Source organism: Dermacentor silvarum, chromosome 1 (assembly GCF_013339745.2).
Source record: "Dermacentor silvarum isolate Dsil-2018 chromosome 1, BIME_Dsil_1.4, whole genome shotgun sequence".
Lineage (NCBI taxonomy): Eukaryota > Metazoa > Arthropoda > Arachnida > Ixodida > Ixodidae > Dermacentor > Dermacentor silvarum.
In genome coordinates, this window is record NC_051154.1 from 223,803,783 (window position 1) to 223,815,914 (window position 12,132).

General features: G+C 45.7%; 1 protein-coding gene across 4 annotated transcripts in view; it reads right to left on the minus strand.

The window, feature by feature from the left end:
* LOC119436820 (protein FAM102A) overlaps positions 1-12,132 on the minus strand; it is a 72,027-nt gene that overhangs the window by 35,403 nt on the left and 24,492 nt on the right. For all 4 annotated transcript variants that reach the window (XM_037703814.2, XM_037703811.2, XM_037703812.2 and 1 more), the window contains exons 4-5: positions 11,637-11,827; positions 6,531-6,697 (exon numbers count right to left, since the gene is read on the minus strand). In XM_037703814.2, the coding sequence (XP_037559742.1) occupies positions 6,531-6,697; positions 11,637-11,827 (358 nt within the window). The remainder of the gene's footprint in view (positions 1-6,530; positions 6,698-11,636; positions 11,828-12,132) is intronic.

The window sequence follows — 12,132 nt, forward strand, 5'->3', positions numbered from 1 at the left end:
TACGTCAGATTTGGAAAAAGAGGAGCCAACAGCTTGTTAGGGGTTGCAATAAGTCAGATTTAGAAAAAGAGGGGCCAACAGCCGCGTAAGTTAGGCCAGCACGGGACTTGGATGCGTCGGTGTAGAATTCTGAGCATGAGTACTTCGATTTAAGTTCGTGGAAATGGATTGCAATTTCAAACTCGGGAGCATGCTTTGTGACCTCTACAAAGGATAAATCACATTCTATCACCTGCCACTCCCAGGGCGATGACAGCTTAGCTGGAGGCATTAGGCGATTTTCTAGAAGTGGGACATCCATCTGTTCGCTAAGTTCTCTTACACGCAGTGACAAAGGTCGCCTCATAGAGGGTCGATTATAGAAAAACATTCCACACTTCAAATCATTAACTGTTATAGAACAAGGATGTTCCCAATCGGAGTGCACTTTGGAAAATAGGTGAAGCTGATGTATGTTATCTGGAGATGGAATGACCACTCATTTGATTCTACGTATAAACTTTCGACGGGGCTTGTTCTGAATGCGCCAGTGGCCAGGCGGATACCTAGATGGTGGACAGGATCTAGCATTTTTAGCGCGCTCAGGGCGGCAGAGTGGATATGCTACACCACCATGGTCCAATCGTGACCGAATGAGGCTCTTATGAAGATTCATTGAACACTTCCTGTCACTGTCCCAGGATGTGCGAGATAAAATTTTCAGTAAGTTCATTGTGTTTAGGCATTTCGCCTTGAGGTGTTTTATGTGGTGGATGAAAGTAATCTTAGAGTCAAGTATGATGCCTAAAAACTTGTGTTCGTTGTTCATAGGTAATTGTTTTCCATGCATTTCGATAGTGGGATCTGCAACGAGACCTTTCTTCCTGGTGAAAAGAAAACGAACTCTTGTGGGGGTTTACTTTGAACCCGTGTAATTGAAATGTTCCAACATCACAAATTAACCCAGCTTGATAACACAGTCGCCAACCGATTTTCTGGACTTCGCTGTGTGGGGATGCGTGACTCTCGCGCATCCCCTGATGTTTTCCCCGCATGGCTCCAGTCTCCTGTAAACTGGCTTCGCCGCGTAGCTTTACAGCGGTGGAGTTGCGGCGCATTGTGAGACATGGCACGAGTGTCTCGCTGCTAACGCCATCTAACGGCGGGGTTACTAGGGCGCAAAAGGAAGAAGACTCTTGGACGTGGGATCGGTTAGCGATGTGGACGTTCCGCGCGTGCGCTGATCCATGCTTCACGAGACCAGGAGCAGGACACCGGTATGGACGAACACTGATCATTTGAACACGCCACCGTTCGCATAACCGTACATGTGAACGACTCGGCGATGGTGTCATAGCATGGGGCGAACATATTCGCTCGCTATCCGGTCGCGGTGAGTCGGACTTAAGGATTTGTCGCGCGCTCATGTGAATGTTCTATCTGTAGTATTTCGGCTAGCATGCATTAGTGTATGAAAGGTGCAATAAACGCCCCTTTGACTGTTTGCACTACTGTGTTGTCGTTCCTTTGTCCCAAGAGCACGTGTGAGACCCCACACCTGGCTGCCCAAAGTGGACCTCTTGGGGCATCGGACGATAATTTTCACAGTTTTGCTCGGTTCGAAACAACCTTTGTTTCAACCGAAGCGTAGTCCTAGCGTGCATTTTGATCCCTAGCGTTGGCAGCGTGCTTTCTTGAGCGAGGCGACAGTTGCTGGAGTTTGATCTTTTGAACATGCTAAGGCTTTTTGTAAGTGTTTAGAAGTACACTCATCGGTATGAGAGCCACGTGGTCTGCATCCTGGGAGAGCGAGGCCTAGCGCCCGTGGAGCATTGGCAAGCCTGAAGCGAGTGAGTACGGAAGCCTCGTGGGTGGTCCGAATTTCTTATGTAAATAGCTTTTTTTATCTCTTTGACTTTGTAAGCCCCCCGGTTCCCAGAGTCGTGGCTCTGGGAACCGGGTGGCCGCGGGCCACGGGTGCCGCTACAGGCTGTCTTGTATTGCGGCCTGGCACCGGACGCTCCGACACCATGTTGTGACCACCGGAGAGCTCGCTGACGAAGACATCGTTGCCGATCTGGCTAGGGATCTTGCCGGCGAGAGTTAACTGGGAGGACCCAACCAGTTCTGACCTGCCCACGTGTTCCGATGCACTTCATGCACTGAGCATTGTTCGCCGCCACTGCGCGTCCATAGAAGGCTGTGGGCTCCGCTTTTCCGAGTCACTCGACAATGTTCATTTATTCATCATTCATTTTATTTCGGCATTATGGTACATTATAGCATGTACAAAATGCTGGGGGCACAGACTAAAAGCCAAAAAAAGGCTTGACGGGGTCTGTACCCGATAATTGAAAACTGTATGCTCAACAATGCTTTAAAAATGAAAAAGCAGAAGAAGATCGGCGACTATTTCTCGCGCTAATATGCCCGTCACACATGTATTTAGGAAATAAAGAACACTTTTTTAATGAGGTGCGTTTTGTACATTTTCTAATTCTTTAAATGCTCTATATCGAATTACTCGATATATCGAACTAATTCCAGTTTTTTTGCGAGTTCGATATATGCGGGTTTGACTGTACAGTTGACTAGAGCGTCCCCAAGTTGACAATCTCCATTAGCGGAGATCACCATGGAGGTCGAAGAAACGAGCCCCGTTCCTTTGCACATGGCCTCTGCGATCAGCTCCGGCAGCGTTCACTCCGGCCAAGTGGTGCGAAGGCACAGGAGGTGGCACCGATCACACAAATGCAAAGCCGTACACGTCTCCCAAGCCGCACACACCAAGTGCAAAATACATACCTGCCAACCTAGCAACATGAAAATTCGGGAGACCACCATGCGGGGAGGGTGGGGGGTTAAAGCAATCTTATATCCCCCCCCCCCCTCCCCCGAGCGAAACACTCATCACAGGCGCACGTGGTACAGAATCCATACTTGTCTCCTTTCCGCGAAGTGAAAAAGCACAGGAACTCAGTCGTGTATGATCCTTCTTCGCTGTTGAAAGCACCATGGATCGTTCCAACTAAACTCGGGGAAACACAAAGAGTAGTTTGGTGTTCAGCGCTTCACTCGACGACCTGACAAAGCCAACTGAAGCCTAGCGCACCCACGATCATATAACAACTGGATTGCTAAAAACGCGCGAGCCAGCCTGAGATGAGCCAATCTGGAAAACCCAATATAGCCACGCTCATTTGTTGCTCGCGTTCGTGGTGGTGCCGGGCCGCTACCTCGATTCAAGATGCGTACTTGTGACTAACTGCTCCTGCACTGCTTTCTCGCATGGTTATATTATAGGGCATAATAGGATTATAGCGATAACGCTGTGCTGTGGCGGCCACTTTTTGGGAGATTTGAGGTCACGTCCGTAAAATGGGAGATGTGATCAAAATTCTGAAGGCTCTCGGACAATTGGAGAAAGTTGGCAAGTAAAAAAAATAGCAATGAAACTTTTAAAAAATAATAAAACACATATTTTGCAAAGCGATTAAGACGATAGTGCTGACCAAAAAAAGGGAGAAAAAAAAGTGTCATCCCCTAGAGTGTCCTGTCAGCTAAGGAAAAGTGGGCATGGCCTCCGAGAAGCGCCATAGAGTTTCTCACTGGGCCTCTTCGATTATCCGTCCCCGACAGTCCCGGACTGCCCGAGGCCGTGCTTTCAGTCAATGAGCGTTGCGTGTGCAGCTTCTCGGACAGTCCGGGACTGTCAGAGACGGATAATCGAAGAGGCCCACTATAACACCTAGAGGGTAATCTGGTGCCACCACCTATGGAAGTTTTTTAAAGGGCGCTGTGCCTTCATGGGAATGACGGGATATGTGTCTGCGAGGCTTGTGTTCTCTGGTGCTGTATGAGGCTTCGTCGAAAACATGGATTGGCTACACAAAGATTGCGTTCTAAAAATAAAATCCACACAAAAGGCTTTCATTCCCCCATATTACATCTCTCAATAAAGTTTACTCACCTACAACGCAGAATCAAGTGAAAAAAAGCAAGAACAGACGACAAGCTGTTCAAAAGCGAGCGAGAATCTTGACTGTCCTCCAACTTTAGCGGCCAGCTGATACTTTTTACGATTCATATAATTGTACATCCAATAACAAGTTCTCAAAATTAAAGAACAAATTTTTTTGTGCAATAATAAAGCTAAAACAGCTTTTTACGTGCTGTTTCAGCAGGAAATGAATCACTGTGACAGACGAACGGTACTAGCCAGGCGCATCTTCAAGGTGGCCTGGCTCTTACTCACCTACAGCAGTGCCGATTTCCCTCAGAATCATCTAGGCCGTGTTTTTTTCAAATAATCAAAAAACTCTAGGGTCGGCTTAGATTCGAGATTTTAAAAAACGCGCCAGACGAAACTGATAAATGGTGCATAGTTAGCGCCATCTAGAAAGTCAGTATCGCAGCCGCTACTAGCCGCGCAGTAGAGCTGAAGTACACAAGCGAGAATCTTGACTGTCGTTATCGTAATGGCACCAACGATGCCACTTAGTGCCGCTTTCTAAACGGTATTTACTCGAATCACGCGCACTTTCAACACGACCCTAAATCTGCGTCGGCATTTCAAAATGGCCGCCTCGCACGCGCGTCGTGCCTAGCTACCGTAGCATGCGGAAGCTTCCTCCGTGTGCTGCAGTACACGTGCTTAGGCAATAGTCTACCGTCTGTCTTCACGTTCTCAGCGTCTGCTCTATCTTTCAGCATGAAGTACTGAGTTCATCATGATGCCGCATTTAAAAGGAAAGTGATCATATGTGCGGAGACGGACGGAAATCGCGCCGCATCACGGGCGTTCGGAGAATCCGAAACTTGCGAGCGGGACTGGCGCAAACAGAAGGAGAGGATTTTCGCCAGCAAAGCAATGCGGAACGGTTTCAGTGTACCGAAGCAGGACGTAATCTGCGACGATCCACTCCGGCGATACGATCAGGCTTGGCCCTATCTTGAAAGCAATCTGCGACTGGTAAAGTCCGCCGCGCGCCGTGTTTTCGCCGCGTTGAAGCGAGAGGCATGCGAGCACGAAGGCGCGCTTCGTCTCCAGCGTTTTGACAGTTCGTTTCCGTGGTCAACGAGCGAGGTGTGTTCATGTTTGCTTGAGCGCGCGTGACACCGTGCTTGTTAATAGCGGTCTACTAATTTGCTGCCGCATTCGATGCATCGCCTTTCGGGCGAAACTGCGACTTCTTTATTCATCGCAACATCAGTGCATCGGGAGGAAATCTATTTTTCCAAATTTTTCCTCACGGAAAACGGGTGCGCGTTACAATCGAGGAAGCGTGAGAATCGAGTAAATACGGTAGTTGTGCTAGCCGTAGAGGAATCGTCAAACGTTCAAACCGGGCGGAACTTCGGCATCGGTCTGTCGTTGGAGGGGGCCACGGGAGATCACAATATACCAGCATTCCCAAGCATACCACAGCGCAGCAGTGCCTGATTTCCCTCTAGGTAAATATAGTGAGAAACTATATCGATCATCAAAGTAGAAAGCAAGAATGGACGCCCGTTAACGATGGTTTGAAACGTCCGCTTTCGAGACCTTCCATGCCGCTCATGGACGCACTGTGCCATCGGGCGTGAAGAAGAACTATATTTTTGTTTTCTAAGCAGTTCGCTTTTTTTTCCCGCCAGGTGGCAATTTTTAAACGCAATCGTCAAAGTAGAAAGCAAAAATGGCCACCTCCAAGAGCAACACGCACGCTTCGAAAGATCGCAGGTTTTGCAATTCCAATGCGTCTGCGGCTGATTTTATCGATGGATCGCGCAGCAGTGAGTTTGAGGATGCTGCTTTTTCGTTGGACTTCGACTCTAAGAGTGACGACGACGCAAACCAGCTCGGAACATCGGCGACTGCAGTCCGAGCAAACTGTAGCACTTGCAGTTAAATTTTTTATCAGAATACCTGTTCAATGAAAAATTGATCTTTTTGGAGAGAGTGCCTATTAACGGCAATACATTTTGTATATCTCATAATTTTCGTTACATTTTCTTTTTAGTAGATACAAGCGTGTCTACAATCTTTTTTTCAATTTTATCCCACAATCTTGATTTTGGCAATTTATATCTTTTTTTATGACATACATCTCGTTAATAAAAACCTTTATGCGTGAAAAGTGCATTCATTCTGCTTTTTCTTTATGTATTACATAAAATATTGAGTGCAGTAGTTCCCCCAGACAAAAAAAAAAAAAAAAAATCTGGCGTAACCTAGAAAAAACACCTATTTTACCGATGGTAGGGAAAGAGTTAAAACATCATACTGCTAGCACTGTGGTTTTCATACTGAATATGACGACAGCATGGTAAATTTTCTTTGCATTGTGCGCAATTTCTCCGGGTGACCATTGCAAAGTGGTTGAATTCACTTGCAAGTGTGTCATTTCATTAATTCACATTATGTTTCTCTTGGCTGGAGAATTTCCATCTATAAAAAGCGAGTGAGTATTTCAAGCATTTTGTAACCGGATCGTAGTGGAAAAACAACTGCCCATTGGGACTAATCAGCAACATAAGCGATAGGCCAATGTAACAGAGCCACAGCGCACCTGCAGATGTGCTGCCTATGGTAGGTCGCTGCTTACGAGGCAGGCTGCCAAAGCCACTGCTGCTGCTTGCAATGCTGCTGCCACTGTGGTCATCCACCTTGGGGGCCGCTACGTGCAGCTCACTGGGCTGCTGCTCACTGGGTGCAGGGCACGGCAGCAGCGTGGGACTGCAATGAAACCACGTAAACAGACTTGGGTCAGTCTCCTCTACGATCACGACAATGTGCGTATTTCTTTTGACAGCATTGACCAAATTCTGAAGATTTCCCTGCTAGCTAGGATATTGTAGGAGCATCACCCCTGCAGACGAGTCTTCATACTTATGCATTCGGTACCAGAGCTTGCGTGGATAATCTAGAGGAGTAACAAACAGCTCTTTTACCCTCCATGTGCATGCTGTTGCCGGACATGGGAAAATACATTTCAGCAATGCATGAGCAATGCACAGCTATATACATACACCCCTAAACACTGCAAAAAGAATAGCGAGACTGTAGCATAACAACCACATAACGAACTTTGCAGCAAGTAAAGTGTGGCCTGTTTGGGCCAGTCTTTAAAAACTCAATGTGACACTAAAAGAATGAGAAAATGTACATTGTTGCAAAACTGGTTCAAAGTAAGATGCGGTGCGGTCTCTGTAGGCCTAATTTCGTATTATGATGCATCACAGGACACATTGAAAGATGAATTTTTAACCCTCTGAGGGTCACTATTTTTTTTAATGAGAAATGAGTCCCCCAGGGCCACATTTGTTTAAATTGCAAATTTGTATTCTTCAGAGTGCCTTACTTCGAGAAAAAAACAAGCAAATAATTTTAGATGACGATAAGCAAACCAAAGGTCATTTTTTAAAATGTGGTTTACAGTTGATTACATGGATAAACTAGCACAAATAATTTTTTTAATGTAATAAAATTCACACAACTTTATTTTATATGTTTTAAATAGGTCTGACACAACTAGGGCACATGTTCTGAAACGTTCCATTTATCTTCCACATTTATCATGTGTCTCTGCCGACGGTATGATGCCAGCAAAGGCTGCAGCGTGGTGGTCTCTGCGCCACGTAATTAACCGTAGCACAAAGCCTCTGTGAGTGGAGATCATTGTCGCTTTATCATGTCACCGAGTGCACACGTTGTACAGACAATTTCGGCCGCTCACTTGTAGGTTTTCAATGCTAAGGTTCATTCTAAAAAAGCTGTTTAAGAAGCAACTTTTTAACTTTGAGGTCGCTAAAATGCCACCAAATGTTCTGTCACGTCGCTAAGAAAAGTCGCCAGTCAGCAGATCGGCAGATAACGCTGCCAAAAATGGTGTGTAGAAAAATGGTGCTGCATGTGGACCTGAGGAGCATTCTTGTCATGGAGAATGCCTTTTACCACTCAGTGAAACTTCAATGTGTGCCACAAATGCTTTCTTTGATCAAAAAAAATTAAATAGTAGAACATTTATGATTGTCTATCATTTAAAGGTGGCTGTGATGCGACAGGCAGGCATAGAACTTTATATTCTTTTAGGTAATTTATCTTTACACAACACCAATTTTCTGTTCCGTCATTCAAAGGTACTGTAAAAGCTTGTTAATTCAGAATTCATTCATTCAAAATTTTTGATAATTTGAAGTAGCCGCCACAGTTCAACCAACAATGTATTGAAAGCAATATGTAACGCATACCGCTAATTCACAGTGTAATCCGCACCGCCAACGATAATTCGAACTCCATGCCATTGTGGATGGAGAGAGCGCTAGTGCGCGGGAGCAAGTAGGCGACACCGGTGTCGCAGAGCAGGGCGCGCAGCGACGTAAACTCTAAAACACGCCCACGTCGCTTAGCAGATGGTCTGCGACCGTCTGCTAAGCGACGCACGGGTTGGGGTTTATTCTGCACATACTCTGAAGAAAGCAGCAGTATAGAGGGGATGACATTTTGGCTGGCCCAGCGTAACCAGCGTAGCATGACTGGCTGCAAGCAATGCTTGCTGACGCACCTTGTCGGACTATAAACACAAAAGGCACGTTTGTAGTCCAATGTTTTCGGCGCGCGGGTGGGCGTCGCTTGCAACCAGTCATGCTATGCCCGTTGTGCTGCGCCAGCTCAAATGCCATCCCCTCTATACTTCGATGCGCGCACCTTGGGCTGCTCTCTTCTTAGCATGCGCAGAACGATCCCAAACTTGCACGCTGTTTTCAATGGCTATCTGCGACCATCGGCAAAGCGTCATGGGCACCTCATCTTCGCGCAATGCATTGTGGGTCGGCGCAGTCAGCGCAAAGAACGCGTGCATGGAGGAAGAGCCGTCTCGATGTCGGCCACGTCCGGTTACGTTGGCTGCGCCAGTGCGTCGAACTATAGACAACATTCTCGTCAACGTAACGAGTGCGTACACGCAAGCGCACACGCTACATCACGTTGGACTATGTATGCGCATTAACTGAGCAAGTTTTTCTCTGACTTTCATTAGTTCAAATTTTGTATAATTGCAAAGTGACCTGTGCTCCGCGCTTTTCAGGCAGTCTTCTTCCCCAACGCTGGACGCGCTTATCTGCCAAGCTCTGGTGTTTCAAACGGCCGAAGTCCTAAATTGCTAACCCCACTATTCTCAAACGATCCTCCACTCAACCTAGTTTAACACAGCACCGGCCCTTGACGAGACACTACGCTTCTCAAGAATTGCCGTGGAACGTCAAAGAAGAGCAGTGAACACTTCTGTTGACAGTTGGCACTGCCATCCACTTTCTCCTGTCCAGGTGGAGGGATGAGTGAAGGAACGTTCTAGACTATGGAAGTTAGATTGCTGGTCCAAAAGGGATTCAGAGAGTGTTTAAGAAATTGGGTACTCTTGTAGCACACACATGGCATGTCATTTGGAAAAGAGTTTCAAAAGTCTGGAACTCTAGTGTCTAGACAGTGTGGGCTTTTAGGGTTAGTGTTGCAAAGACCTTTTGCAGCGTGAGCAACTTGCAATGTTTGTGAACAAAAAACAAGTCAACTTTTCTACATTTGACACAACCATGGAGAAGCAAAGTGGTAAGTTCCCGATTTTCACAATTTTGGGAAACTGTTCGAAATGTGTGGAGAGCTCAAATAAGCTTTAGATAGACATATTTTATATTTTTAATTATCAATATATCGAACTATTTCATGATCCTCTTCTAATCATGCCAAATTTGCCGAGTGCAGGGTTACACTTATTTCGGGGCCTGCAAGGGTTTAATTTGCGTTGTTAATCGCCGGTTCTCTTGTTAGTTTCGCTGCAATAGAGCCATGTCAGGCCACATCTTTAGATAGACATATTTTAGAAATATTTTAGATATTTGTAGACATTTTATATTTCAAGCTCTAGATAGACATGGATTATATTTCTAATTATCGATATATCGAACTATTTCATGACACTCTTCGAATCGATATATCCTGGATCGACTGCATCATACAAGGCGGTCTGTTTGCAGGACATTCCCAAGGTGAAATTGTAAGTTTTGTCTTTCTTGGAGAAAAATTAATATTTTGCATAAAGGTGCAAGTATCAGTTGAGTGGCGCCAGTTATACACAATTTAAAAAAAAAGCACCCCTGTGGTATACTTTGGGACCTCCTAACCATATAGGGCCCACAAACACTAAACCTTCTGGTAATTTTGGAATGGCATCTTTTGTGATTAACCATAGTAATGTGAACTTTCAAACAGCCATATCGTTTAACCCTTTGACGGACAATTCCATAAGTACATGGCACTGCGAACAAGTCCCAAATGGTTGATGCCGCATATTTAAGGCAATGTCTGTATGAAAAACACATCAGTTTTTTAACTCGTCACCCAGCAAGTGCTGCCACCCTAGGGGTGAAACAAATAATTTTTTATTTGCTCCGTAGTCTCTTGGTTTTCATTCCACAGCTTCTTTACACTCGCGTTTCAGCGTCTGCTTGAGCATCCGCTAGTGCGAGGGCGCCCCGCAGTTAGTTTTGGTTTCATTTAGCGGGCTGTTTCCGTTCGTTGCACTCCTAAACACTGATGTCCACCTGGTTTCTAATCTCTCAAAGGGTCACTGCTAGATCTGTTCACCGGCTGGCGCTGGCATACACAAACGATGCCACCGTATAAAAACGATGCTGCCATGCTTGCGTTTCTTTTCTCGTGACTCGGCTCGCAAAAGCTGATTGCCCGTCGTTGGCGACGGAACGAATGATTACTGCAAGTTCCTTGACTCGTTTGCAAACGTTTTTCTGACAGGCGCACAACCATCGAGCTTTCTTGCTTGCGCTCACATACACGGTTCGATTACGCGCGCACGCACCGGTTCAGTCGAGTGGCGATTTTTCAGATGTGGACTACCACCCAAGTGCCGAATTAGAATACTGTAAAGACTCGTGCATGGCTGCACCCGTGCATGGGCCACACCCCCAACTTGGCAGCCCAAGATTTGGAGAACAATATTTCCAACGTAGAAGCAATCGCGTTTGGTGCCCCAATGCCGTGTGCAAGCATCAGCAAATTTTAGTGCGCTGTGTACTTTCGCATGCCACTACTAGATGGCCAGAGCTGGGGGGTACGCACAAGATTTGGGGTGTGCATGTCACCAGCTGGGCCAGCATCATTTTGACCAAAAGGTTCTATCCCATGTAAGGGCTACACCTCGTCAAAATTATAAAAGAATAGTGCGGCCCTTACACGAGTTTATATGGTATATATATTTTAGTGTATGTACTTTTCTATTGTTATTAAAAGTATTTATGGAAGCCGATCCGTATCCATGAAGAAACAATGCATGTTTACCTACAGAAAATAATTTTTTTTTGTCACTTTGAGGTCACTCTAAAAGAACTTCGGTACATTTTTTAGAAATGGGTCAGTCTGAAGATTTTAACTCTGCAATAAAGTAATTCGACCCTGGGGGGGTTGGATAGTGCAAAAAAAAAAATCGACTGTCAAAGGGTGAAATTATTCTATAATGATAAAATGGGGCACCCGGCCCTAGAATATATCGCTGTAAACATGCCTCCCAATTTTTATTAAAATTCAGCCAGCAGTTGAAAAGTTTACTTTCATGGGTTGTTTTCAGCGACAGTTATGGTAAAAAGCGATTAAGTCATATGCATACGCCTTGAAGCAGGGATCTCCAGATAGAAGAGTCATGCTGAGTGACAACTGCAGGATGGAGTTGTCTTGGCGGTGCTTGGCATCGTAACCCTCGAGCAAGTACCGCCGTGAGCAGAGACCTGCACCGGCAAACTCCACCAGGTTGAGGTCTGCAAAGCCCAGCTTCTGGAAGGACCTGCCTCCCTTGACCTCCTGTTATGAAGAAGGCAGCAAATATGTATTAAAGGGACGCTACAGAAAAACAATTAACTCAGTAGACTGATGAAGTATTATTAAAAAACTAGTTTCATTTATTTTGCGGTAAGAGGTTGACTATTAGAAGAGAAAATAAAGGTCAAATTTCCACACTTTTATTTAACTTGGTGCCAAAACTCCAGCAATGGCATGTCAGTGTTACGTCACAAAGTATTTTCTCGTACTGTGGCTGTTGTGGCTCAGTTAAGGTTCTTGAAACTTGCCAAGTTCAATCTTGGGCGCCTTCAGAATACAATGTACTC